Source organism: Marmota marmota, unplaced genomic scaffold, assembly GCF_001458135.2.
Source record: "Marmota marmota marmota unplaced genomic scaffold, marMar, whole genome shotgun sequence".
NCBI classification, from domain to species: Eukaryota; Metazoa; Chordata; class Mammalia; order Rodentia; family Sciuridae; genus Marmota; species Marmota marmota.
The window spans coordinates 17,969,826-17,996,121 of record NW_026000016.1 but is presented as its reverse complement, the minus strand read 5'-3'; the positions used below and the strand labels follow the sequence as shown (position 1 = coordinate 17,996,121).

The 26,296-nt window shown below is 34.0% G+C and overlaps 1 protein-coding gene across 19 annotated transcripts in view; it reads right to left on the bottom strand.

The window, feature by feature from the left end:
• Sdccag8 (SHH signaling and ciliogenesis regulator SDCCAG8) overlaps window positions 1-26,296 on the bottom strand; it is a 239,476-nt gene that overhangs the window by 114,232 nt on the left and 98,948 nt on the right. For all 19 annotated transcript variants that reach the window (XM_048809228.1, XM_048809230.1, XM_048809229.1 and 16 more), the window contains one exon: window positions 12,644-12,786. In XM_048809228.1, the coding sequence (XP_048665185.1) occupies window positions 12,644-12,786 (143 nt within the window). The remainder of the gene's footprint in view (window positions 1-12,643; window positions 12,787-26,296) is intronic.

Genomic DNA, 26,296 nt, shown 5'->3' with positions numbered 1-26,296 from the left:
ATTTCACAGGGTTGATCAAGGGGGAAATGGATTTGCGAGATTCTGTTAAGAGTAAGAAGAGACTAAATGACAACTTTAAATCTGCCACAATCATTTACTAATGTGCTGCTATATCAAATAAGTCTAATTTTTTGACAGCACCAAATTAGATTTATTGCAGAAACTGCTGCATAAATAGCATATGGCTATGTTATACCACCTATTTCAAATCCTGGTAATGTTTCCCCCTCCCCCTTCAAAATGAATAAATTGAGCCAAGCTATAAACCTTCTGCAGAAAAAGAGAAATACACAAGTTCGAAAACAGATGTAGGAGATCTGGATTTCTTTGTTAAAGTCACATTTTTAGCTAGAATGTCCCTACTCTATATGTAAAAAGCCATGACTTCTTAATAAGTAGTTAAATTTAACATGTCAGTTTTTCATTTCTTATGAAATAATTTAATTTAATCTTTGTTTAAGTTTTTTTTTTTTTGGCTCTAAATTGTGCTTGTATTTTGATGTTCCATCCACAGTTAACATGGGAATATAAAGGACAAGTAGCTCTGAATCAAACACAGCTGAAATTAGGTTATGAAGATTATTAAGTAGAAATGCATGTATCATATGGTTGTTTTTAGCTTTCGTTTGTGGAGGACATATGTGGTAGAAATCATATCAAAAAGTCTTATCTAATTTTAACTATAGTCTTCATCTGCAAACTCCTTGATGCATAAAATATATAAAGTGATCATTCCATTTGCCACACCATATATGAGAACGGCAAAGCCATACAAATAGTAAAAATCAGAGTTCAAAGCTGGGATTGAACTCACACAACAAATTCAGAGATGGACAATTGTTCCTTTTCGGATCTCTCCGCTAACACCCAACACCCCCTAACCCAAGTTTGACACAATTCAACTCAATTTTCCTTTTTGAACAAAAGTTTCAGTTCTTCTGTAGATGGGAAAGGCATTGCAAGGTCTTATCTCAGACCAATGGGCACACCACTGCAAACATCATGGCACTCGGCTACCCCGCAGACTCCCTCTCTGTGGTCAGTCTTCCCAGCTGCCCTATCTGTTACTGTCTGATTAGTTCTGCTAAGGAGCCCCTCCCCTGCCAGCTTTCGGTGCCATCTGTTCTACACAAGATGGCTGCTGCCCAGCAACCTCACACTGCCCTCCTACCTGGCACCCGGCTACCATCCTTACCCCAAAGTGCTAACACAGGTTCTCACTGCTGGCAGAGTCAGGATTTCATTACTACTACTTTGACAAGTGCAGGGTTGTTTGTAATTTCTCTTTTATCCTGATTTTGATTGTACAACCACCTCCCACTGATTCAGTTTGCTTCAGTTTTGTTGCTCACAGATTTTACTCTCCACATTAATCTCCCTCTGGCATGTTACTGCATCTGTTCCCTTTTTTATTATTAATTTTCAAATTCCCACCATTTTTGACAAAAAGGAGGTAATCTACACTCTGTTTCTGCCCATTTCATTTTCTTTAATTTGGAAGATAAGTATGAAAGCATGCCAAAGAAGTTAATTCTCCGTTAACAGTTTATTTTCTGGCATCCCTAAGCCTTTGTATATGAAAAACAGATAGGAATAAATGTTGACTGAATCACAACAACATAGTTGCAACGATTTCTGAATTTAATGAAAAGCAAACATATGAAACAGCATCTAAAAAGTTTATTAGTTACACGAGTTGTCTCATGCTGTCATTCTTCCTTCTACTTTTAACAGATAATTCTTTGTGCAAATTGGTCTGGGTGCAGTATCTGAATTTGGACTCCTCTACAATTCTGACATGGGCTCTCTTTTCACTGTAGATGAATTTTATTATTCCATAATATAATTATCATCTTTCCTCAGCCCAAACATTGTTGACTAATTCAATAGTGAATGATTCTGAATAAATGTCTGGTTTCAGAAATAGGTTAAGAATAGAGATTTGCTATCAATGCAACAAAGCAGAACTTAAAGGGCCCCTAGGTTGCAAGAGCTGCTTCCATTAGATATTGTTTTGACAGAGTTAATATAAAGAATACCAAGATGGTTTTCCCTCTCAAGACAAAGACGACCACTTAACATTTAGAAAATAGGAAAAAATAGAGTTAACAATATACTCTGTCCCTAATTTGTCAAAATCATAACCTTTCCAAAAAGGATGGAATAATATGATCATACCTTCATGTGACCTGAAGTTTTGTAGATTGATTAATGCACTGTGACCCTAATTAATTTATTTTATATGAATGCATACTATATTCATATTATTTACATGAATTCATATTAGAAACACTGGAGTCCTTGACTAGATAAGCAACACCTCAGATTTATAGAACCCTTAATGTGTTAAAATTATTTTACATACTTATTATATATCCTCAAAAACACAGCAAAATTTGTAGGAAATAAAGTATGACAGGAAATTTTCCCCAAGTGACAGAAGATAATCAGAAACAGAACTAGGACAAGTGTCAAGATCTAGCAATGCCCAGCTTGATGAAACACACTTCAGATCAGTTACTAGAAAATGGGAAGGTGACAAAACCCACTTTTAACGGCTCATCTTGGATACCCTCCCCTAGACCCCTATGCATATTCTAATGGTAACTTGTTACTTTATTTTGCATACTTTTATTTGTTAGTAAAGCTATATATGTAATAATTCTTCTTCTAACTCTGAGTATATTCTTTTGCTAAATATTCTGGTCAGAAACAGGCTTCTTGAAGTTACACATAATAAAGGGGTCAGAAGGACACACTGCTTATTCACAGCAGCCTTCTCTGAAGAAGAAATCCTTCTGAGACCTGAGCAGACTTGTGGGCACTTCTCTCCATCCCTAGGCTTGGTCAAGGTAGGAGCTGATCAACTCTCTCCCAGGTGACCTTGTGCCTGCTGGGAAGAGGCCACACAGAGCCAAGGTAGAGCAGAGATGTCCTCTCAGTTAGATGTCGGCTTTCCGGGCTGTTAATAAACATTTGCTAACCTATTTAGTGCCCACTCTGATTTACTAGATTGACTATATCCCTGCTTATTTGACTTACAGAGTAGTAGCAATAAGAAAATCACTTTTACTTGAAATGAGACCTACCATCAGATGGGTCACTGAGGAGATGGAATATTCTCCAAGTCCCTTACTTTCTCAGGATCCTTAATGAACTTTGGTTTATCAAGCAGTGATTCACTGTATGACATACTCAGGGGTACACGGAAACACTGAATAACAAACAAGGAATGCCTAATAACTGACCTGGTGATCCCATCCAATTAGGAGGCTGTGGTTAAGAAGAAATTAACCATCATTAAAATTAATGAGTTTTTTTTCCTATAATCCTTTTACCTTAAAGTAAGATTGGAGACCAGGACTTTGTTTTAGGAAAACACCAGGATTTAGGATTACTATGTAACAATTCTAGATTTTTGCCTTTTTTTTTTTTCCTTCTAGTTTCATTGAACTTTATGCTCATTGTTGTTGAGTCAGGAAGTGGTGTGGGCAATACTTTCTCAGTTTTCCTCTGGGCTTCTTCAGAAAATGAGTTGGCTGCCATTGTCACCATGCTCCAGGCTGTGGGCCTGTGTAGCAGGGGAGAAGAGTGCATCCCCAGCGTAGATTTTCATTGCATACACATTTGGGCTTTGCAGAACTAAGAGGAATGAGCCAGGGAACGTTAAGCAGAACCTGCAGACACACATTTCCTGGCAGCCTCTGATTCTAACCTCTCCTGCCCCAGGCCTCACGGAGACTAGGGCGTCTAGCCTGTCAAACAGGTGGAGAAGAGCCGGCTCAGGCAGTGTGGTGTCCACCAGAGAAAAATGAAATGCTTTTTCTTTCCTGGCTGTCTGACAGTCTGTTTTCTCTGATACTGAGTGGGGGAAGGAAAAGAAGATGCAATTTATAACAGCACCAAGGCCATCTATTTTGAGCCTTGAAGATGTTGGTTGCACATATATCCATTTAAAATTATTTTTGACACGTTCTCTGCTTAATTTATTCATGAAAGGAGTACAAGAAAAAATAAGCTTAACTTTTAAATGGAAACTTTAGGCTAAAAATTCTTGAATAAAACTCAGGGGTAAAAAAAAGAAAGTTCACTGTGGAAGAGCAAAAATACATGTTAATGTTATACTATCCTCTTCAAATGAACAGAACTAAAGTTTGCTTTTTGACCTAAACTAATTGATGAGCGCAGATCCTTCTTAATTTTCCCCAACAATGAAGAGCAGAGGCAAATTTATTCCACATTTATAGAGAACCTGCTAAATGCCTGATGCCATACTTGATCCTGGTGACACAGAGATTAAAAAGACCTGCTTCCTGGCCCATGAACTGAGATTTTACAACCCCAGAAGTCTTTCCATCTAGCTTTGAAATATGTTTTTACACTTCTTTGTGACTGTGGCATCTGATGAACCCAGTTAAAGCCCAGCCTACTCTCCTCCCTCCCTGCTGTGTGGTTTCAAGCTTCACCTTGTATCACTCAGTTTCCTTAGCCATAAGGGCTCCATGTTAGGACTGAGAAGCAGAGCTTCTCAAACTTCTTGTAGTCAAAGGTCAGTTTGTTCATTTGTTTCTTCTAATCCTTTGCAAACCATCAGTTTTGTAAAATGCAATACAAATTAATTATATACTAGAAAAATCTAAAAAGGTACTCCTCAAGAAAGGTTCACTGATAAAGCTTGGGAATTGCTGTGATTTAAAATAGATATAGGATTGAGAGGTGTTGTTCGGTGGTAAAATGTGTGATTACTATGATCATGGCCCTGGGTTCAATCTCTAGCACCAAAAATAAAATTTAAAAAAATTTAAAAAATAAAATTGATATGAAACTTTCCAAATACTTAGTTTCAACTTTTGCACTTATCTTGTCACAGATTAAACTGTCATGAACCATATCTCATATAGCACTGCTGTAGGGAACTAGGTACAGTGTTCAATATTCATCTATGCATTCTTTTTTAAAAATATTTTTAGTTGTAGTTGGACACAATGCCTTTATTTTATTTACTTTTATGTGGTGCTGAGAATTGAACCCAGCACCTCACACATGCTAGGTGAGCCCTCTACCGCTGAGCCACAACCTCAGCCCCCATCTATGCATTCTTTACCTCTCACTTTTTATATTCAGAGAGTTCTTTAAATAAAATAACAAAGTATACCTTTGAAGGACCAACTTTGCCTCTGTGAACTCAAAACATGTTAGTAATGGGGAATATCAGGCTGTTAACATGAACAGAGAAGATTCTTTTTTGGTGGTACTAGGGATTGAACCAGGGGCACTCAGCCACTGAGCTACAATTCCAGACTTTTTAGTTTTTACTTTGAGACAACAGTGTCTTGCTAAGTTGCCCAGGCTGGTCTTTAACTTGGCATATCTCCTGCCTCAGTCTCCTGAATAGCTGGGATTACAGACATTTACCACCACAGCCAGCCATGAATTTGTATTTTTAAAAACAACAGAGGCAAAAGAACAGACACCTGATACCCTGACACCATTTCCCTAGTAAGAGTACCTTCCCTGCCTTAGTTTGATTGTCCTCTTGCTCCCTATGGTACACCGAGGCTGCTGGCCACAGCATCCAAAAGGCCATGTGTGTATGTGGCTCCAATTGCTTGAAATAGGTGATCCTGGAACTGATGGTCTTGAAATTGGAAGTGGAGAACCTAGGAAGTCACATTCATAGTTTGAAATCAAAGGCATCTCCTCTATGTTCAGTTTCAGACTGGATGGTATAGAAGAATCTGACAGAATGGGCCAACATTCAGACAGAAGTGGAGTTCTGCTATGGAAAATTATAATTTGACAGCATACTTGAGTCTTTGGTATAAGAAATCCTAAGGCCTGGTACACCTGGACTCTCCAGAGTCTGATTATTAAAAAAAAAAAAATCAATTCCCAGTTTTGCAGGGAGTTTCTGATACCTCAGCCAAAAAGTCCTGACTCATACTGGTAGTCAGAGACAGCAAACAATTAAATTCAAGAGCGTATTCACAGGGCTAGGAGCATAGCTCTGTGGTAGAACTCTTGCCTAGCATGCATAAGGTCCTTGATTCCATCCTCTGAACCACAAAAGAAAGAAAGAGGGGTGGGGGAGGAATAGGGGAGGGAGGGAGAGAGAGAATGAAGGAATTTACTATAATTGCTATGTGGAAGCTAAATGTACTGAATGTTTTAGAAAGGAAGCCTTAATGACCTCTCCCCAGTTAATCTGCTCATAACAGGATAGCCTTGTGACTACTCTGCTGTACTCTTTTCTCCATTTCAAAAAGATATAAATACTTATTTCCTATATCTCTAGGTGACAGGTCAGATCTTCCTATTAGGATCACAAAAGTAGGTCACAGCATAATACTCATTTTATGTCCCCCCCCCCCACTTAGATTCCTGCCCTGAGAAGTTTTTAAGTATATTCTCATCCAAAACATGTAAAGGAGAAATAAGAATGTTAAAGGTAGTCATTCTGAAAGAAGAGGAAGCCTGCAGGTTAATGGCAGTTCTGATATCCCTTCTGCAAGTAGGACAATTAGAGTTTTAAATCCTCTGATAATTAAACAAAACTCAGCTTCCTGCAGAAGTTCCTTCCAGATCAGATACAATAAAAGTATGCAAGATTTGAAAAAATGTTTTTCAATACAGATATTATAGGTATCTGAAAGAGTATCTGCCTCCATAAGCAGTTAATATCAATCACATAGACTTTCAGAAATGGTTGCTTTAGCAGGTTATATCATATATTAACCTGACCACATGTATGCAAACTGAAGTTTTGTGAGAGAAATTCAAATCCTTCAGCTCCAAAGATGTTGGGACATGTTAAAAAGAAAAACATGAAGGAATTTTCACTTTTTTTTCCTCTTGGTAAAAATTAAGAAGTAAATGAGAATGACAATTGTATTATAATACATTAAATGATTAAGGCAAATAATGGGCCAAAGCAATCTGTTTCTTAGAAAAAGCCTAAGCCAACACAAAAATTCACTGACATGTATTTATACCACTGCATAAAGGAACAGCTAACACATTTCTTTTTTTAAAATATTTATTATTAAGCTTTAGGTGGATACAATATCTTTATTTTACATTTTTATGTGGTGCTGAGGATCGATCCCGGTGCCTTGTGCATGCTAGGTGAGCACTCTACCACTGAGCCACAATCCCAACCCAGCTAACACATTTCTATTACAAATTTATATTACTGATTTTCTCAGTTGTCTTTTTGGAAACAATCACATTAATCAATTTCCCTGGTAATTTACATAGAATTACAGCCGAATGGACAAGGGATATGCTTTGCAGGCAAATTACTGGGGTTTGAAACCTGCTTCTATAACATATCAGCTGTGTGAACTTAGATGACTCATTTTACTTCACTGTGCCTTAGTTGCCTCAACTGTAAAATAGAAAAAAAAGTCTACATCTAATAGAATTATTAGAAAGACTAAATGAAAAGCACATAGCTCAGTTCCTGGAACCCAACACTGGGGCCCTATAAATGTCAGTCACTGCTGTTAGCTACTACTTTAATTATTTTTCAAAAGCTACTATGTGTAGCACTGTACCAGGGAGATACTAAGATGAATATATTATTAACATCAAAGTGGGCTGAAGGATTCAGAGGGAGCGTGTTCCCTTCCAGCAAGAGTTATAAGGGAGGGCTTTGGTAGAAAGATTAGAATTTCAGAAAGCTCTTGGAAAAACAAAAGTAAAAATAGGTCCAGAGAAGGACAACAGGGGATTCTAGGTATAGAGAACAGCAAAAGAAAAGTCCACAAGTACAAGAGGAGCTGCATATGCTTACATTTGGCTAAAATTCAGCACATGAGACTATTGGCAAGAAGGAAATAGGCAGGAAGGTTGGTGTCTATGGGATGACCTAAAATGCCATGCTCAGTGATTTGGACCTTCTGGTATAGTGTGGCACCATGAAAGGTTTGGAGAGTAGGCCTATAGTCAAGGCAATAGCATAGGAATATTCACTGGGCAGTGGTTAGTGAAAGAGGCTGAAAGGGTATAAGGAGCCTACTCCCAGAGCTCTTTGGAGAAATCAGCAGAGGCTAAGTGACACACATGAGTGGTAGATATGAGTGACATTTCTTGAAATCTTGCTGAAGTTCAAACTAAGGAAATACGTTGTACAAAAGATACCCCAAGCAATCTAAATACCTCATATTCAGAAATAGGAACTTAAGAATGGGTTGTTTTAAATCATTGTTAGAATCATTGACTATTAGGTTTAAAAAGAAATTTAGAAATCATCTATTCTTGCTTCATTTTACAGGTAAGTAGCAGGTCTAAAGAGAAAAGTAATCTATCAAAAAGATGCAAAGATAATGAATGCCTAGGTAGGACACTGTAATGAAGGTTTCCTAAATCTTAGGCTACCTGGGGACCATCCCTAAAATTAGCATATGATTTTAACAGTATTTGGTTATTTCACCAAAGCATCCCTTGAATCATTCTTCTTTATTCTTTTCTTATATATCTGAAAGGCCCCATTTCAGTCTCCTCATCTGCAGGCACTTTTTTAATAACTTTAAAAACATGGTTCTCCAGCAGGAGATGTAGTTCAATAGTACAGTGTTTGTCTAGCACATTTGAAGCCTTGAGTTCCATCCCCATTATCTCATAAAAAAAAAGAAAGAAAAGCAAACAACAACAACAACAACAAAAGGGTTCTCTTTATATGCTTTCAACCTGCTTCCTTGGCTACAACTAATACTTCTAAGTAGAAGTATATAAACTAAGCCTCTAGTCTTATAGGTTTGGTGTAAACCTACATTGGACATTTCCACCCAAGTTTCCAAATAAAATGTATTATTTTCCTCTGCTACCTCTTTCAAATTCCCTAGTTGGATTAAAAAATCATCTAGTCAACCTAGGCCAGAAAAAATAGTTACCTTTAGTTCTGTCCTCTCCTACCTGCTACTCTAGATGTCTCCTGAATATGGCTTCCTTTCCTTTTACCTGGACCATTGCAGTTATATTCTAATTGAGTACCTGTTAAACATCTTTTCCTCAACCAGTGTAGTTTCACAGTGCCTTTCAGTTACCTTCTAAAGATACATATTTGGACCTGTCAGGCTCTCTTTGTTTCTTACTTGAACTAAACAGCTTCCTAACTGAGGGGCTGGTTAACTTTCTCTATAAATTACCAGACAGTAAATTATTAGGCTTTGGGGACCAGGCTCAACTCTGCTGTGGTAGTGTCATACATCAAACATCATGAATAATCCTGTGTCTCAATAAAACTTTATATATGGATGTATTATTTTTAATGTGTTAGAAAATGCTGTTTTTTTTTTTTTTAAAGTTGTTGTTTTTGTTGTTTGTTTAAGATGGAGTCTCACTAAGTTGTCCAGGCTGGCCTTAAACTCCTAGGCTCGAGTGATTCTCTTGACTCAACTTCCCAAGAAGCTGCTGGGACTACAGGTGCATGCTACTGCACCCAGAACAACACATTATTTTCATTTTCCCCCCAACTATTAAAAAATATAAAAACAATCCTTAGCGCATGGGTCATACAAAAACAGATAATGGTCCAGAAATTTGGCCCAAAGGGTATAGCTGCTGACCATAGCCTAACTGATCTTCTTGTTTCCTTTTACCAACTCTCCAAAGTCACTCTCCACATTGCTGTCTGAGTCAGGATCACAACACAAAAAGTCGATCATATTAACAACCTGCTTAAAATGCATCAAGAACAATCAATCAATTACTCTTAGAATAGCCAAATCTTCAGAGCATAGCCTACAAGACCTCTTGTCACTGATTTCCTTTTCAGTCTTATCTCTTATCAAACACCTACACTGATTATAGAATTTATGTTCTCTCCCATCTTCATGTCTTTGCATATATAGATTCCTCTATCTGTGACATTCACCTCACCATTTTTCACCTTGAGAATTTCTACCCATGAACTTATTTATCAAGATTGTTACCAAACATCTTCCCCTTCCTATCACCTTTCATTATCAGCTTTCCCTGATTATCACCTACTTCCAATGCAGAAAAAGTCAATTCTCTTTTCTACATGTTCACGTGGTAATCTTTACTTCTAGAATTTCACTGTTGTCACACTCTGTTATAAATGCATTATGAACTGCCTCCTTTCATTGAATGTGAGCAATGTAAGGGTAGAAACTGAGTCTTCTTATTCTCTTTAGGCCAAGAGTACTTATAAGATCATAGATGCTTAATAAATATTATAAATTAAGTGAAAATTATACTCACCTATTGGGTCCTGCAATAAATGCTAAATTTCCATCTTCCCCTTTAAAATCCAATTTAAGCTTACATAAGGAGAAACACTGAAAGAGTAGAAGACTGTTTTTCTTTCAGAGTGATGTAGAGATTTCTACTTCAGTTTAAAAAATTTTTTTTGCCTCTAAAAATTTGGATTCTTATTTCACCATTATTTTCTAATGTGGTTTTCATATTCAATTTTAAACTTTGTTTAGAATATGCCATTTAAAATGTTTGAAACTGACTATTTGTGTGGGAGTTATATATTTCAGCTGGTCCACACTGAAGAAAAAAGATGCAATGGTTCTCATTTACACACCTAGGTATGCTGAATCAATAAAGAATGTTGAGGTCTAGCAAACTCTTTAAGAAAACAAAAAAAGCATTTCAAAAATATTTAACCCAACAACAAAGTTATATTTTCAGTTCTAAGGAGAGATATGTACAATCCCTTACATTTTAACTGTCATCTTTAAATTTATAAATATAGATTTTACAAACCATGAACATTAAATACGAAATGCTTACAAAAAAGAGTATTGCACTTAGAAAATCAGTAACTGTGTTTTATTTCCTATAAAACTAGGTTTAAATTTTTGTAGAAATAGTGTAAATACAGCACAACAGGGAAAAAAAAAGCTTTCTACAGAACCAAAGCAAAACACTTTTTCTTAAGAACAAAGGAATTAGTTACCACTCGTCCATTTTCAGCAGTTGCTGCATCTTAATATGCTCTACTTGGAAGAAATTGATCTTGTCAAACAGTACAAATTGATACTGCTCAGAAAACCTCTCTACAGATTTTGACTTCAGAAATTAACTCTCTGAATAAGAGAGAATGGCAAAAGGGGCAAAACTAGCATTAATATTTATTTACTGAAGCTGAGCTACACTGAGACATTAAAAGCTGTCCTATTTCTGTGGGTCAGTAGTGCTTAGCACAAAAATGGTTGGTTCTCAGTTGAAGTCTGACAGAAAAGAATAGATATCTACATTATCATGATGAAGTAAATTCTGAAACTTCTAAGATTAAATAGCTATAGGTATTATGTTAATATTATGTTCTCAGTTTCACAGTGATAATAGGCATTAAAAGAAACTATTCTGTAGTATTAAGCAATGTTTACTCAGAAAAGTGTTATATCTATTGAATTTTTTTTACATGTATAAATGATTTTTTTATCTCTTTCTTTCATCTTTTTCTTTTCACTGTTTAAATAGGGAAGTGTCAAACATTTGGATTATTATCATAACAAAATGTTTTTAACAAAGTTTGATTTTAACAGAACTGGAGGCATCTTAACACTAACCCAAAACTTTGGGAGGTTCACCAACCTCTAGAATATTTTTTCTCCAAATGCAGGCTGTTCAAGTGGTGCTTTTCTCCATCTGTTATCATACCGTGCTCAGAATTACATTGTCATATTTAATGTAAAAGGGATCAGTCCCCTTTCATAGTTTAAATTCAACACAGTACTATAATTGGAAGACCAGTGTTTTTCTATTTTATAAACTAAATCAAATATCATAAACTTACATGTGTATTTAGACAAAATTCTCTCTGCAAACTGAAAAACTCTAAGAATGAATAAACCCAAAGGCTTGATCTGAAAACTGAAAAACTGTACTAAAACTCAAAGTGAGAAGAAACCACTTACATGGTAAAGTGATATATCGACTATATTTGAATTTTTCCCTTTGTGTATTTATGTATGTGCATGTGTTTGTGTGCTTCCAATACAGCAAATTCTCAATGCTTGCAACCTAGAGAGTTTTATTTTAATCTAGGGCTGAGCTATATGTTTACTAAAGTTTACAACAATGATGATCACATTGCAAATTTCATGGTGGAAACAATGCAATTTGAAACTTCAATGGTGTAAATATGATCTCAATAATGATTTGACCATGAATAGTGCCAATCGATAGCATCTCTAAATTTACACCTCTTTAAGATGCAGATCCTTATTTTGTATCAGCTCCATTTCAATTTGCATCTTAGGATTTCTTATGCTCGGTGCCTTTCACTACTGACAGTATCTCATTATTTTCCTAAACATATTCCTCAGATACTTCATTTCAACATTTTTATTAGACACAGGATTAACAGGAGAGGAGTGGTGGTGGTAGAAAAAAATGTCATTTTGCTTGTATTGATAGAGAATCACTTAAATATTTGAGCATGGTAAATGAAAGGTTTTGTAATCTATCAGTAAATCCCTGCCACACTTATCATTCACATGTCTGGGTGTTTTACTTACCACATCTCCACTTTTCTTAATATGCTTGAAAGCTGTGTGTGAATTGAATGACTAAGACTAACTCTAACAACTGTTTGGAAGCCTGTGGCAAAAATCAGTGGAATGAAATCAGTGCTGGGGTGCGTAATGGGATTAGGGAGTACCTGGTGAGGTGCAGTTGGTGCTCGGATTCGCCCAGCAGTTCTGTTAGTTTCAGGCACTCCTCTCTGGCCCGGGCTGCCTTCTGCTGCTCCTGTTCCATGTGCTGCTTGCTTTCACTCAGTTCTAGTCTCAATTTCTCTATTTCCTTAGGTAGAGAGAAAGGGTGGGGGGAAGCATCTATATCAAATATATGCACTTGACTTCAAAATTAGATCATTTTTATTTTTACCATGAATTTTAATGTGATGAAAAATTATTAGAAAATTTAGGCTAGCTTCTGTTTTATGACAAAGGAAATATGCACATCCAAAAATGCACATTAGTGAGGTTTTTTTGGATTGTAACATTAAGATTGATTCTTAAAATGAAATTATTAAATAAGAGTAGTCAAGATGAATAATCAGCATTTTCATTCTAAAGCTTGTTCCCTTTAAAAAGTCATTGGAACTTAAAAATTCACAATCTTTAAAATGTAACATTTTTGTCTAAGAGATTTGATCAGATACATGTCGTAATTTATATCGGATAAGTGACTTTTTACTGTGAAAGATAGATTGATGGTTTCATTTAGATGTTATAAAAAACAAATTAAATATAAAAATATTTTAGGTATCTTTTAGGAAAACATGAAGTATAGAAGAAGGCATCATTATAATACTGAATATTATTTGGAAAAAATAATTCAGCATGAGAACCTTTGGCTTACAAGAATATGAAATTTCAGAGCTAAAATAATATTACAATAAAATTTGCATTTAAAAACACAACCAAACATTCTTAAGACTACTAAATGAACATATAAATATATGACAATTTATATAGCTTATTGTTTGGTTTCATGAATAAATTATCTTTAAAACTCAAATATTTCCAAGCAGAAATATCTTAAATAGAACACAGTTTAAAGTAATTTACAAATTTAAGTAGAAATATTTATCACAGAGCAGCTATAAAATTAAGGAAAAGAAAATAGAGCTGAACATTTAAAAATATTTAGTCTGTATTACAACAAAACAAAGTTAAAAAAAAAAGAGCAGAAACATTTTCAAGTTCAGCAGAGAGCAAGGAGTAATTCTGATACATACAAAAAATGTCCTTTTGGAAAACAAAATTATGCTTAAGCAGAGTATTTTAAACTTACTGTTTAAATATATTTAAAAAAATTTATGTCATTACTCATTATTCTGAATGATCTCCCACTATAATATATTATATAAGATAAACTAAACAATTCATTATATTTTTTCTTACATTTGTAATACTGTATTCAGTTTATCCCCATCAAAACTACACATTACCAACAATCACTTATTACAAGTTCTCAAATATTGTTTTTTTAAAAAACCTATGTAATAATGAATGTGTCACTTTCATCCAGGGTAGATTTCCTATATCTTTCAGACCAGAATACTAAATAAAATTGATTTATTTCTTTAAAATATTTTAAATTATTTAAGTTAATACTAATACATTTCTAATCTCATAATTAAATATAATTAAAGATATGAAAACATAATGGAAAAGTCTATTAAGTTTTACTTGCCTAAATGGAATTAACAAAAGCAAAGAAGTATAAAATCTGAATCACATGTTGACTTTAAAACTTCAGAAGTCCATCATTAATTTTTTTACACAGTTCTATTTACAAGAAACTGTGCTAAATACTATGATGAACTCAGTATCAATTTCTATACACATGATTTAACATGGATAAATGAGACATGTATACACAAAATATCAAAATACAAGTCATAGAGACAATGACAAATGAATTATAAAGAAAATTCATGCCAAATGAGGGATAAATTTGCATGGACAAGAAAAGTGAAAAAGTAAGGGTACAAAAACTCATGGAATGAAAGCTTACATCATATTACGAAAGGTGTTGAAGAAGAGATTAGTAGAGCTATAGTTTTCTTATAAATAATAGGAAATACTGCTGGGTATAGTGGCACACACCCATAATCCCAGTGACTAGGGAGGCTGAGGCAGGAAGATCACAAGTACAAGGACAGACTCAGCAACTTAGGAAGCCATTGTATCAAAATAAAAAATAAAAAGGACGTAGGGGTATAGCTCAGTGGTAAGGTGACCCTGGCTTCAATCTCCAGTACACAAAAAAAGAAAAGGTATGCAATATGAAAAAAGCTGCACTTACAAATTGGATCAATATCTATGATCAGTTTAAGGTGGCAAGTAATGGTAGAAGGGAGGCCATGAAGAGATAGTTCTAATATTCCAGACAGAAAAAGTAGACTTTAAACACAAATTTGAAGAGAACATGGTGATTTTATGGGGGAAAAAAAATGGAAAGGCAGAATGTAGAAAGAGACCAAAGATGACTTCAGAATTTTGAATGGAGAGGATACAAAAAGAATGATAGAAATATAAAACATAAAATCCAAGCTTTCTTTCTTTTTTTTTTTTTTTTTAAATATTTATTTATTTATTTTTCGGTGGACACAACATCTTTGTTTGTATGTGGTGCTGAGGATCGAACCCGGGCCGCACGCATGCCAGGCGAGCGCGCTACCACTTGAGCCACATCCCCAGCCCCAAAGCTTTCTTAAAAAGAATAAATACAACAAGTTTTGAAACCACTGTGCAATAAAAGTAACATATATACCTTAGAGTGGTAACTAGGTTTTAAGTATAAATCAGTTGCTTTCTTATTCTCATCTAATAAAAAGTCAGAGGATACACTGAAATCCAGTCAGAGATAAAGAACATAGGTCCAAGAGCCAACACAATCAGGTCTCAGACATAGTTCTGACACTTTTTAGCTCTGTGACCTCAGACAAGTCGCTCAAATATCATACATTCTTCAGCAGAAAATGAAAGTGATAACTGCAGCAAGCTCCAAAGATGCTCTGAAGACTGAATGGGATGACGAGTACTTAGCAGAGTGCTGAACACATAAGAGATATGAGACAGCTAGTATCATTATTACCACTGATTTCTCTCCCTATTTAAATTATCTTTCAAGACTGGCAAAAGGATAAGTAGAAAAAATGCTCTTCCCAACTGACTATCCTTAATAAGTCATTGATTTAATTCAATAAAATTTCTCCTTTGTTTCCTCTACAGAGCATTATTTTGGTAAAAAATGAAGAAAACTTTATCTATTATAATTTTAAACTGCAAAAAGCATTTTTGTTAGGTAGATGGAAAATTACTACCTGCTTCTGATTATCCATGCCAGCAAAACAGCTTATTGGTGCAGATAATCAAAAACCAACAAATAATCTAACCAGCTGGACCAGGGCTCAACACTTACTCCCTGTGTCAGGAAAATCTGCCATGGCACCAACTCCAACAGTTAGAAGAGAAATCTCTTGCCAGAAATGCCATGCTCCCACTGGCAGGATAACCCCTTGCCTCACCCAACTAGGTCAGGGCTGTTTCCTTGGCTATATATGGTGGCTCAGGAATGAAAGACCAACAACAGTCATAGGCCAACTGTATGTTACTCTCAAAGTACACTATTAACCTGCATGTCTACAATGCAGTTTTACGTCATTATCCTTTTGCCAACTGGGCAAGGGAGGTCCAGATAGCTCTGTATCTTACCAAAAGGTATTCTTCAAATCATGAATAGATTGGCTGAAGACATAGCTTATTGGTAAAGCCCTTACCTAGCATGTACAGGATATGGGTTCAAGCCCCAGTACCTCAAAAAAAAAAAAAAAAAAAAAAAAAAAAAAGACTATAGCCACCAGAACAGCTTAAAGTAGGAACTGTTAAATTTGGTTAGGAGAAGAGTACCAGGAATGGGACATGAAGAAATGGAGATTGATTACTGTTAATATTCTTCCACACTGTGGAAAGTTTTTTCTTAATAATGGACATATGTGACTTTATTTTTATTATTGATTAATTTTTCTTACCAAAGTAATGCACCTAACATGAGCTAAATAGTACTCAATTTTTCATAGCAAAGAAGAGCAGTGTCTTTTGACCTATCTCCAAACCTAATCTCCAATGGCACATTATTAACTGTTATTTTTCTTTATATTTTTAAATGACATGCTTCTATTGCTATTTTTTGATTTTGCAATATTAGACATTATACATCAATTTCCTCTATTAAAGGTGACACAGTTAATTTTAGTATGTGCTTGTAGTCCCAGCTACAAAGCTGAGGCAGGAAGACCCCTTAAGTCTAGGAATTTGAGGCCAGCCTGGGCAACAACATAATGAAACCCTGTTTCAAAAAAAAAAAAATTTTTTTTAAAAAGGAACAATTAAGTTCTCTTATACCAGCTACCCTACATATCCAACTTATGCTCCCATATAAAATTTTTGGTTAATCATTAGTCAGTAGTTCATTTACATTATGATTATGGAAAATTTGCTCACTACTAAGATGAGCATTACTTTAATTTTCCTATATTATTTCTGAAATTAATTGCCTAGTCTTTTGTTTTATTTTGAGAAGGGGTCTTGCTATGCTGCCTAGGCTGCCCTTAAAATCCTGGCCTCAACTGTTCTCTTCCCTCAGTCTCCCAGGTAGCTGGGACTATAAGCATGTGTCATCATACCTGACTGTCTAAATTTTTGATAGTTTATTTTTCTAGGTAACTGATATTTGCCCCCAAAGTATTCAAACAGTATTGCCAAATATGTATCAATAATATTTTTTCAAATGATCAAATAAGGATAAACTATAAGTTCCTTTATAACCATCCCTCATGTATCCTTGATGCTTTATGTCTAGCTTTTTTGATCTCTGGCTTGTGTCAAGTGTTATGTGTGTGTGTGTGTATGTGTGTGTGTATGTATGGTAGAGGGAGATTGAGCTACATTCTCAAGATAGCTTTCATAAGAAAGAGTGCAAAAAATACATTTTGGGGTATATTTGTATGCTTCAAAATGCTGTTATTATATGATAAACTTAATAATTTGGCTTGAGTATAAAGTTCTATTTGAATTAATGTTCACTCAGGATTTTTAAGAAACTACTCCATTGTCTTTAAGATTCTAATATTATAATTGAAAAGCACTATATTTTTCTGATCCCTAATACTTTTTTGTTCCTAGAAACTTTTCCATAGTTATCTTTTTTTCCCCATGATTTAAAAAATTTTACTGTGTTAGACCCTGGAATAGGCTCTTTTTCATTCTTTATGTGTTGTTTTCAATGGGTCCTTGTCAATCTAGAGGCTTATTTTCCTTAATTTGAAGACAGTATCTTGTATTACAATTCTAAAGTTAAATTTTGATACCATAAACATTAATATTTCCTCTTCTATAACTCTAGATATTAGTTGTTGGCCTTATTGGATGGATTATCTAACTTACTTACATTTTTCAATTCTTTGTCTTTGGAGTCTAACTTTTAGAATCTAAGACTTCACTTACTTCATCTTCCCAACTGTCTATTCAATTTAAGAAGAAAATTATACGATATTTTTCATTACCATTTACTATTTCTTGTTTTTACGGATCCTTTTACATAGCATACTATTTTTATTTTATGGATAGAATATCTTACTTCCCTATTAGAATCTACAGCATTTTAAATTTCTACTTATCATATGTTGACTCTGTTTCCTCCAGGTTTGTCTTAGTTCATTTTCTGTTGCTAAAATAGTATACAAAAAACTAAATAATTTATAAAGATAAGGGGATTATTATGGTTCTTGGTTCTGGATGGAAATCCAAGATTGGACAGTAGCATCTGGTTAGGGCTCATGGTGAGAAGTGGAAAGACAAATGGGCGTGCAAGAAGAGAGAGAGAACACAGGGGGCAACTTGCTTTTTTATCAAAGCACTCTTATAATAATTAGTCCAGTCCCATGAAAGCAAGAATTCATGTGAGAAAAGCATTTATCTTTTCATGGGGGAAGAGCCCCCACCCAAACACCTCCCACTAAACTCCACATTCCAGTACTGCTGCATCAAGGAAGGTCTAAAACATAAACTTTTGGGGAACACAGTCAAAACAAAGCAAGATACCTTTTATTCCTTCCCTGTTTGTCTATTTTAGGCATTCTATTATGTCGTAGACTTTCCTCAAATACATGATGATTCCTCAAATACATAATGATTCTTGACTGTACTTTCATATTTGAAAATTAAGCAGTGAACAAAAGTGTGGATGTACTCAGTTTGGGTAGTTTGGATTACTGTTCACTAAGGATTTATTCGTATTTCCCTTCCACTGATGGCAGAATACACTATCTTTCTGTATCTTTCCCGCAATGACTTTGGGGTTAGTCCTAAGATTTCAACTGGCCAATAGAATTTTCATGGCTAAAATGTAAGCAGATGTCAGAGATGTGTATATGGTTTGGCTTTGTTTTCCTATTCTGGTAATTCTCTATAAGAGGAACATGCCTTGTAGCTGTTGCCTCTTCAGCTTGGACCACAGAGAGAATACACATGGAAAGGAACCAAACTCAACCATAGCCCAGATAACCCATGACCCAAGACCTAAAGCAGGCAAACACAGCCGCCAAATCTCAGTTGTCTTGCAGGCTCATAAACGTGAGTATAAATGATTGCTAATGTAAGTCACTGGGTTTGGTCAATATAAAATTTTGATCTTAAAGCAATAGAAGTGTTACAACTTACATATCACCTTGGAATTATATTTGATCTTTGAAACAACTACATGAAATATATAAGTTTCCCTGTTTATATACATAAGAAATTGAAGGTCAAAGACACTGAATGATTGTCCAAAGAAGTATACACAAGCTTTGAACCAAATCTTTTATCTTTATTGATTCTACCAGACCATAACATGAATTATGCAATGGCTTTCAATTTTTTTTTACCAAGCTCAGTTGTAAGAAATCAATTTTTCATCACTATTCAGAGACACACACACACACGTATAAATGCAACAAGCATTTCATGCACGAAACAATACTGATCCTTACTATGTGAGATGAACTCATAGTTTCTATTTGTTCTTATTCTAGTCTTCTTCTTTAAAAGTTTCTGGCTTCAATCTATAAAATTGATTCCACAATCCTGCAATTTTAAAAGCATTCTGCACTATGTATGATTTAAAATATATGTATTTTTACATAAGCTAAATTGAAAGAAAGAGTTTCATTAAGAGAATGTCTATTATACATTTCTCTTTACTTCCTAGGAATAAATATCCAAAGAAATAACTGTAAAAGTCACTTGAAAAATTATTTATTACCTTAAATCTAAAGGATAACTTTGCCTGGAAAGCAAAAGAAGCATAGCAAGAATTACAAGACTCCAAGAGTAGTTATTCATCCCTACTACTAAATATTATGTGACTTAAAAATTGTTTACCAATTTTAATAGAGGGTGATTTATTTATATGAGAGAAGATGGGAATGAGGATAGAAGAAAAAATTAAGGCAGTTTAAGAAGACTGGAACCCAAAAGTCCTTGCACGATTAGAAGAAAGAACTTGTGATTTTGAAGCTGAAAAATTCTGATAATGTAAATTTATCACTCAGAAACCAATTTTAATAGAATTTAATAGAATATATTTTAATAGAATATATTTTTAAAAGTAAGGTAGGATATGATACTGAAAAATGATTCATAATAATCTATCATTTGGGAAAGAAACAACAGTTTCTATCATGTCCTCTGTGAATAAAAAGAATGTAAGCATTGAAAATTTACAACCCACCAGTTGTAAATCCACTTTAATTAATTTGTAGATGTTAAGATTGATTTTTATCAAATCATTTTTTTGTCTAGAGATGTATTAGCTACCTGTGACTATTTACATTTCAGCTTATTAAAAAAAGAATATGTTTCTTCAGTTGCATTAATCATAGTTTAAGTAGCCATATGATGATCATGGCTACTATATTGGATATTAGAGGTATAAAATTATTTTAATCATCACAGAAAATCTTATTGGATATCACTGGTATAACTTATAAAAAATTATTTCTAAGACTTTTCAAACTGGACTCTTGGCCAAAGTAGAAGCAGGGGAGAATACTGTAAGTAGTAGTCATTTTAGAAATCACCAAAAGCGATTATCCTCTCTAACTGTAGCAGATGGAGGAGGATGCAGATAAACATTCTAGAAATCTTGTTCACAGTTATCATTGTTGATGGCATACAACACTGATTTAATATGTTTTTATTGTGGGCCTAGTAGACACAATGATATCGGCTATCATTTTTGAGTACTTAACTACATTCCAGGCACTGTCTTGAATTCTGTATTTTAAAATCTCATTTTGTTCATGACAATCTTGTAAAAATAAGGATCCTATTTCTGTTTTACAGATGAGAAAACTGAAGCTCACAGATGTTAAGTAACTTATATAAGATTATACAGTGTCAGAGCTGGGATTCAAAACTGGGTTAGGCTGATTTTAAGTCCCATAATCCTTCCACAATACCATATTCTCTCCCTAAACAAAACTGATATAATAGAAAATAAAGAGGAAATGACATGACATCTTCTTTCTAAAACGTTGTGGTCTACAATTTGCCATAGATAGAAGACACAAAATAACATAGAGATATAGGGAAATAATATAACTCAGATGGTCTGGATCAAATATTGTGCTACTTAACACAAGGATTTCAATTGCAAAGCACTGGTCATGGTTCACTTTGAAGAAGCATTTCTGCATGATACTTTAGGGTTAGTGACTTGAAGAAATCCCGGAGGTCAGCCTCAGGTCTCACAGTCAACATCTTTTATATCATGACTCCATACCAACATGAGTCAACATGGAACTTGACCTTTTAGTCTTCCCAAATATGTTACATTTTTGTGAAAATCTGCAGTTTTTTAATTGCTTCCAATAGAACTACTGAATCAACCTATACTCTGAGGAAATACATTTTGAAGAATTTAAAAAATAGTTTTCTTTGCATAATGTTAAAAGAAGTAGCATTAACTGATCTCTTAAAATCAAAAGCACTTACTCATAGTTAAAGTAGCTCTCAGTCAAAACACATGTTCAAAACAGATGAGATGGGACTATTGTAGGAAAACAATGCCTTTCTAAAACTGTGTCTAGAGAAGAATTGAAGACATTTGATATGAAGTTGATTTTATATTGTTACAATATGGCAGACTTTTTGATTCAGCCAAGTGTACAGCACTGTTCTGTCATACTGGGGGATTCAGTGGCAAAAAATAAGAATGAGTGCAGCTCTGTGGTCAGTTTACATGTTCAGATGATAGTTCTACTCATTTGGACTGGTTCAATGCATGCTACAGGCAGATAAAGTGCTTGCTTGGTATTCTTGTGAATGTAAGTTTTTATCACAGATAAAATATCAGGCCATTCATAAATTTCATGGTTTTTTTCTTTAAAATAAAGAGGTGCCCTGAGGTGACCTTAATTCTATTATAACCAAAAGGGGAAAATATGAACAATATTCCAGGCATTGGATGCTTAGACACTTACACTGTAAACACCACAGATTCAGCAATCTTGACTTTTTTTGTCTGTTGATGTTTTAGTATTGTTGGCAATGTAAAGGAACATTAACATAACCCTAGGTGAGCTAAAAGCTTAAATGAGATGTGATTGTTGAAAAACTATAAAAGAAAAAAAGTGATAAAGTTTTCAAATGATGCACTGCAAAAGAATTGATAAGGTATTATGAACATGGCTAAAAGTGATGGGGATAACTGGATTAAAATGGATAAGGGTGACCCAAAATTGTGGATTAAAATTGACATTAAAGAAGACGATGTTGAAATGAATGGAAAATTCTTAAAATAATAAAGGAGTCTAATTTATAAATCTCCTAACTGTTGATCACACCATTTATCAACTATCAACAATGTGGAGTTTTAGAATTATCTGAGAATAGATATTGCCTTGGTTCAATACCAGAAAATTCATCAAGAGCAGAATTATAAAAAGACAGCCACCCATCACTTCAGAAACACACTTACCTCTTGCCCAGGTTGAGTCCTTTGTTCTCTACTTTAAAGCTCCCTGTTTTGCTCTAGAGTTTGATGCCTATGGTCCTCAGTGGATACAACCTCATATCACCCTGCTATGTTATACATTTCAACCTTCATTCATTCTTATTCTAGATTCAGATGGTTCCTAATTAATGTTACTACTATAGGAATACTGGAGTAATAGTGAGTAATAGTAAAAGGGAAATGAAAGATTAGGTGACTTTGTTCATTATTCAACTTAGTTAGTGGGTTTTAACTGGGATGTGAATCTACTAAGCCCTTGGTTAGTAGATTCCACAATACATGCATACTTCTCATGGGAGGAACATTCTACAAAACCATACATAACTTCATCTAAGAAGCAGGTATAATTTTTTTATACCAAAGGATCCCTAAATATAAGCCAACTTGTTTATATGATTACAGTCTAAATAAAAAGCAATATAGGGGCTGGGGATGAGGCTCAAGCGGTAGCGTGCTCGCCTGGCATGCGTGCAGCCAGGGTTCGATCCTCAGCACCACATATAAACAAAGATGTTGTGTGTTGTGTCCACCAATAGCTAGAAAATAAATATTAAAAAAATTCTCTCTCTCTCTCTCTCCTCTCTCTTAAAAAAAAAAAAAGCAATATATCCCAACCATAGAAGTAAAGCTATGTGAATTTAAAATTTGAGACTGTATGAATACTCTAATGTGGCAGGAATTCATGGCACCAAATACAGAAAAAGATCAACCCATGGAAATCCATTGAGACTATTAAATTATGAGCAATTTATGAGATTTTTATAGTTATTTTGATCATATAGAATATTTACTTTTCAAGCTGAATTTAGAAGCTCCTGAGATGAAACTCTACTATAATGAAATATACTGTTTATTTTAGTAGTAGGAATTATCTCAACAGCCTCACCAATAATTTTTGTTCTACATTTATAAACATCCTAGAGGTTAAAGGGATCAGTTTTTCTTCACTACATTTAATGGGAAGAATGAATTGCTTTTTTAATGCTTGTGAAACTCTTGGTATTTGTCTCTATAAACGTCAAGAGTCTGCTAAATGGCAAAGATAACAGCTTCCTAACACCCCCAACCCCCAGCTGCAAGTTGAGTGCATTGCTGACACCTGATTACTGGAGGACTACTATAAGTAAATATTAACATTCTACAAGTAAATATGTCTTGGGCATGTTGCTCAATCACTTACAAATCCACCTATTGAACTACCGTCCAAGAGAACATTTCTACATTTTGTTCATAACTATGTCACAAGAACCATGTTAATGGAATCAATAAACTCAAAGTACTTTGGATATCTGGCAGGTACTTATTTGACAAAGTTGGTAATCCTGTGGAATCTAATCTTCTTTGCATGCCATAAAATATAGTATTTTATATTTTTAATACTATATTGAAATATTTAAATATGGTAGTTTTTATGTTTGTGTAGAAGATACAACTAAAAAGATATTAATACAATTCCTTTGCTTGGTGTACATATAAAGGAACTCTCGATGTTACAACTTAAAACAAAACAAGGCTCAAAACAAATAACAATCTGGGTTCCCACTTTCTAGTAGGAAATTTATGTTGGAAATGTACTCAACATTCCAATTTCATAAAAGGAGAAACCCTTTTCTACTTAAAACGCTAATATATAAAATTAATTTTACATACATATACTTATACATAACATCTAAATATACAGATGTTAAAATATATATTATACATAATTTGTCATATGTGCATAAATGAACCATATGCAATATATTTAAATTAACTTATGCTATATAATTGTAACCTTTGGAACATTAGTTTAAAAAAATGAGCCAAGAAGAAACTGTGACTCCTCCCACTTTTCCCTGGGAATGGGCCAGCCATAATCCTTTGGCAGAGAGGCAGCAGGAGGTGGCTAGTAAAGACAACCCCACTGTTTGCAATGTGAAAGTCACTGATGCAAAGGTAGCTTTGTGTTTGCTAACACATTAACACAATTCTTTTTTTTTTTAATAGCAACTTTAAATTTATGTCCTGTTTAAAAACAAAACAAAACAAAAGGTTACATAACTTTGCTACAGTAACTACACTAAAAAGAAAAGTAAATCTGGAGTGGTTTCTCTTAAAATGAACTATAATAGAAATAGGAAATTCTGTTTTCTGGTGGGGCATCCCCATCTAAAAAGAACTGTGTTTTCAAAGGTTAAAACATTGTTTTATATTCTTTTTTTCTCTCATAAGAGGAACAATCTAATAAGTACAAAAGGTGGTTGATAAAAGTTACTAAAGAAAAGCAATGCATAGTTACCTCCAAATCAGGAAACATATCACAGAGTCATAAAGGGAGTTCCATTTCAGTTGTTGACTTTTGTCACCATATGAAACAAGTTTTATCGTCAACTGAGAAAATCATCCAATGCAAATATATAATGATTCCAATTTAGGAAAGCAAACTATTAATTTATTTCCTTAAAAATTCCTTCTCTTAAGGAAAAAATTTCCTTCCCAAGCCCTCAGTTAAACACAACAAATGTTTTTGCATACATGCTATATGCCTACTATGTGCATTTTATAGACACACACATATATACACACATTCCAAATAGTCAATATATACATATGCACGCATACATATCGATTTACGTGCATACACACATTTATATACAAATATATGTACAATAATCAATTTGTTTCACCCTTCTCACTGTGTTACATTGTTATTAAAATATAAACTGAGTCCCTATTATTTTGATATAAAAGCAGATATAATATAGATGCAATATATCATATCATTCCCCCCTCAAACTTTTAATCATCTAGACTATAATAAATAACAGAAATCATTGCCACCAGTTTAGTTCTTGTAAAAATTTAGAGTGGAAATTGTCTTTTAAGACAATTAATATTAAGCCTCTAGGATTCATGTTAAATTAAACCAAGCCATCAGTTTCACATGATATTACTATATTTTGGGATTTATTTATTTTATATCTTTATATTAAAGCTATCAGTACTTTTCAGTAGAATAATTCAATTGAAAATATTAATGTTTTCCAATAGAATATTTCAACTGCTACTACATTAAAATAAAAATTAACTTTGTTCACATTGATTACTACTAATTACAGTGTTGCTACTGCAGCATCCCCATGTGTAGAAATAAAACTAAATGTGAAAAATAAGAGTAAATATAAAAACCACACTAAAACAATTTAATAAACAAGAGAAAAATAGGCATCTCAAATAAGATACTTTAACTATCCACAAAATCAAAATAAATAAGTTAAAAATATTGCTCTTCTGATGTCATATCAGATTTTTCCATAGGAAAACTTTATAAGAAAATGTAAACATATAAAGTTTATTATTTATTTCCAGCTCTGAAAAATCTTTTTTGATTATAAATTTTATTGTTTCTCATTAAGAGATGAAAAAGTTTAAAGGATAACAAGAATACTTTTCATAATTCTAAATCAAATAGTCTTTGAAAAAAATTGTTCAAATTGATACACTATTACCTCAAATGAATAACAGCCTAAAGATTACTGTAATGTGGAATTTCAACACTTTCCTATATTTTTCATTTATGCTTCAAATGCAATATTCTCTCAGATACTATGATTATATTTATATCAATGTAATATTTAGGAATGCTTTCAAAATCAAAAGAGGTGAAAGACTTATACAATGAAAACTACAGAACCCTAAAGAGAGAAATAGAAGAAGATCTTAGAAGATGGAAAAATATACCCTGTTCATGGATTGGCAGAAC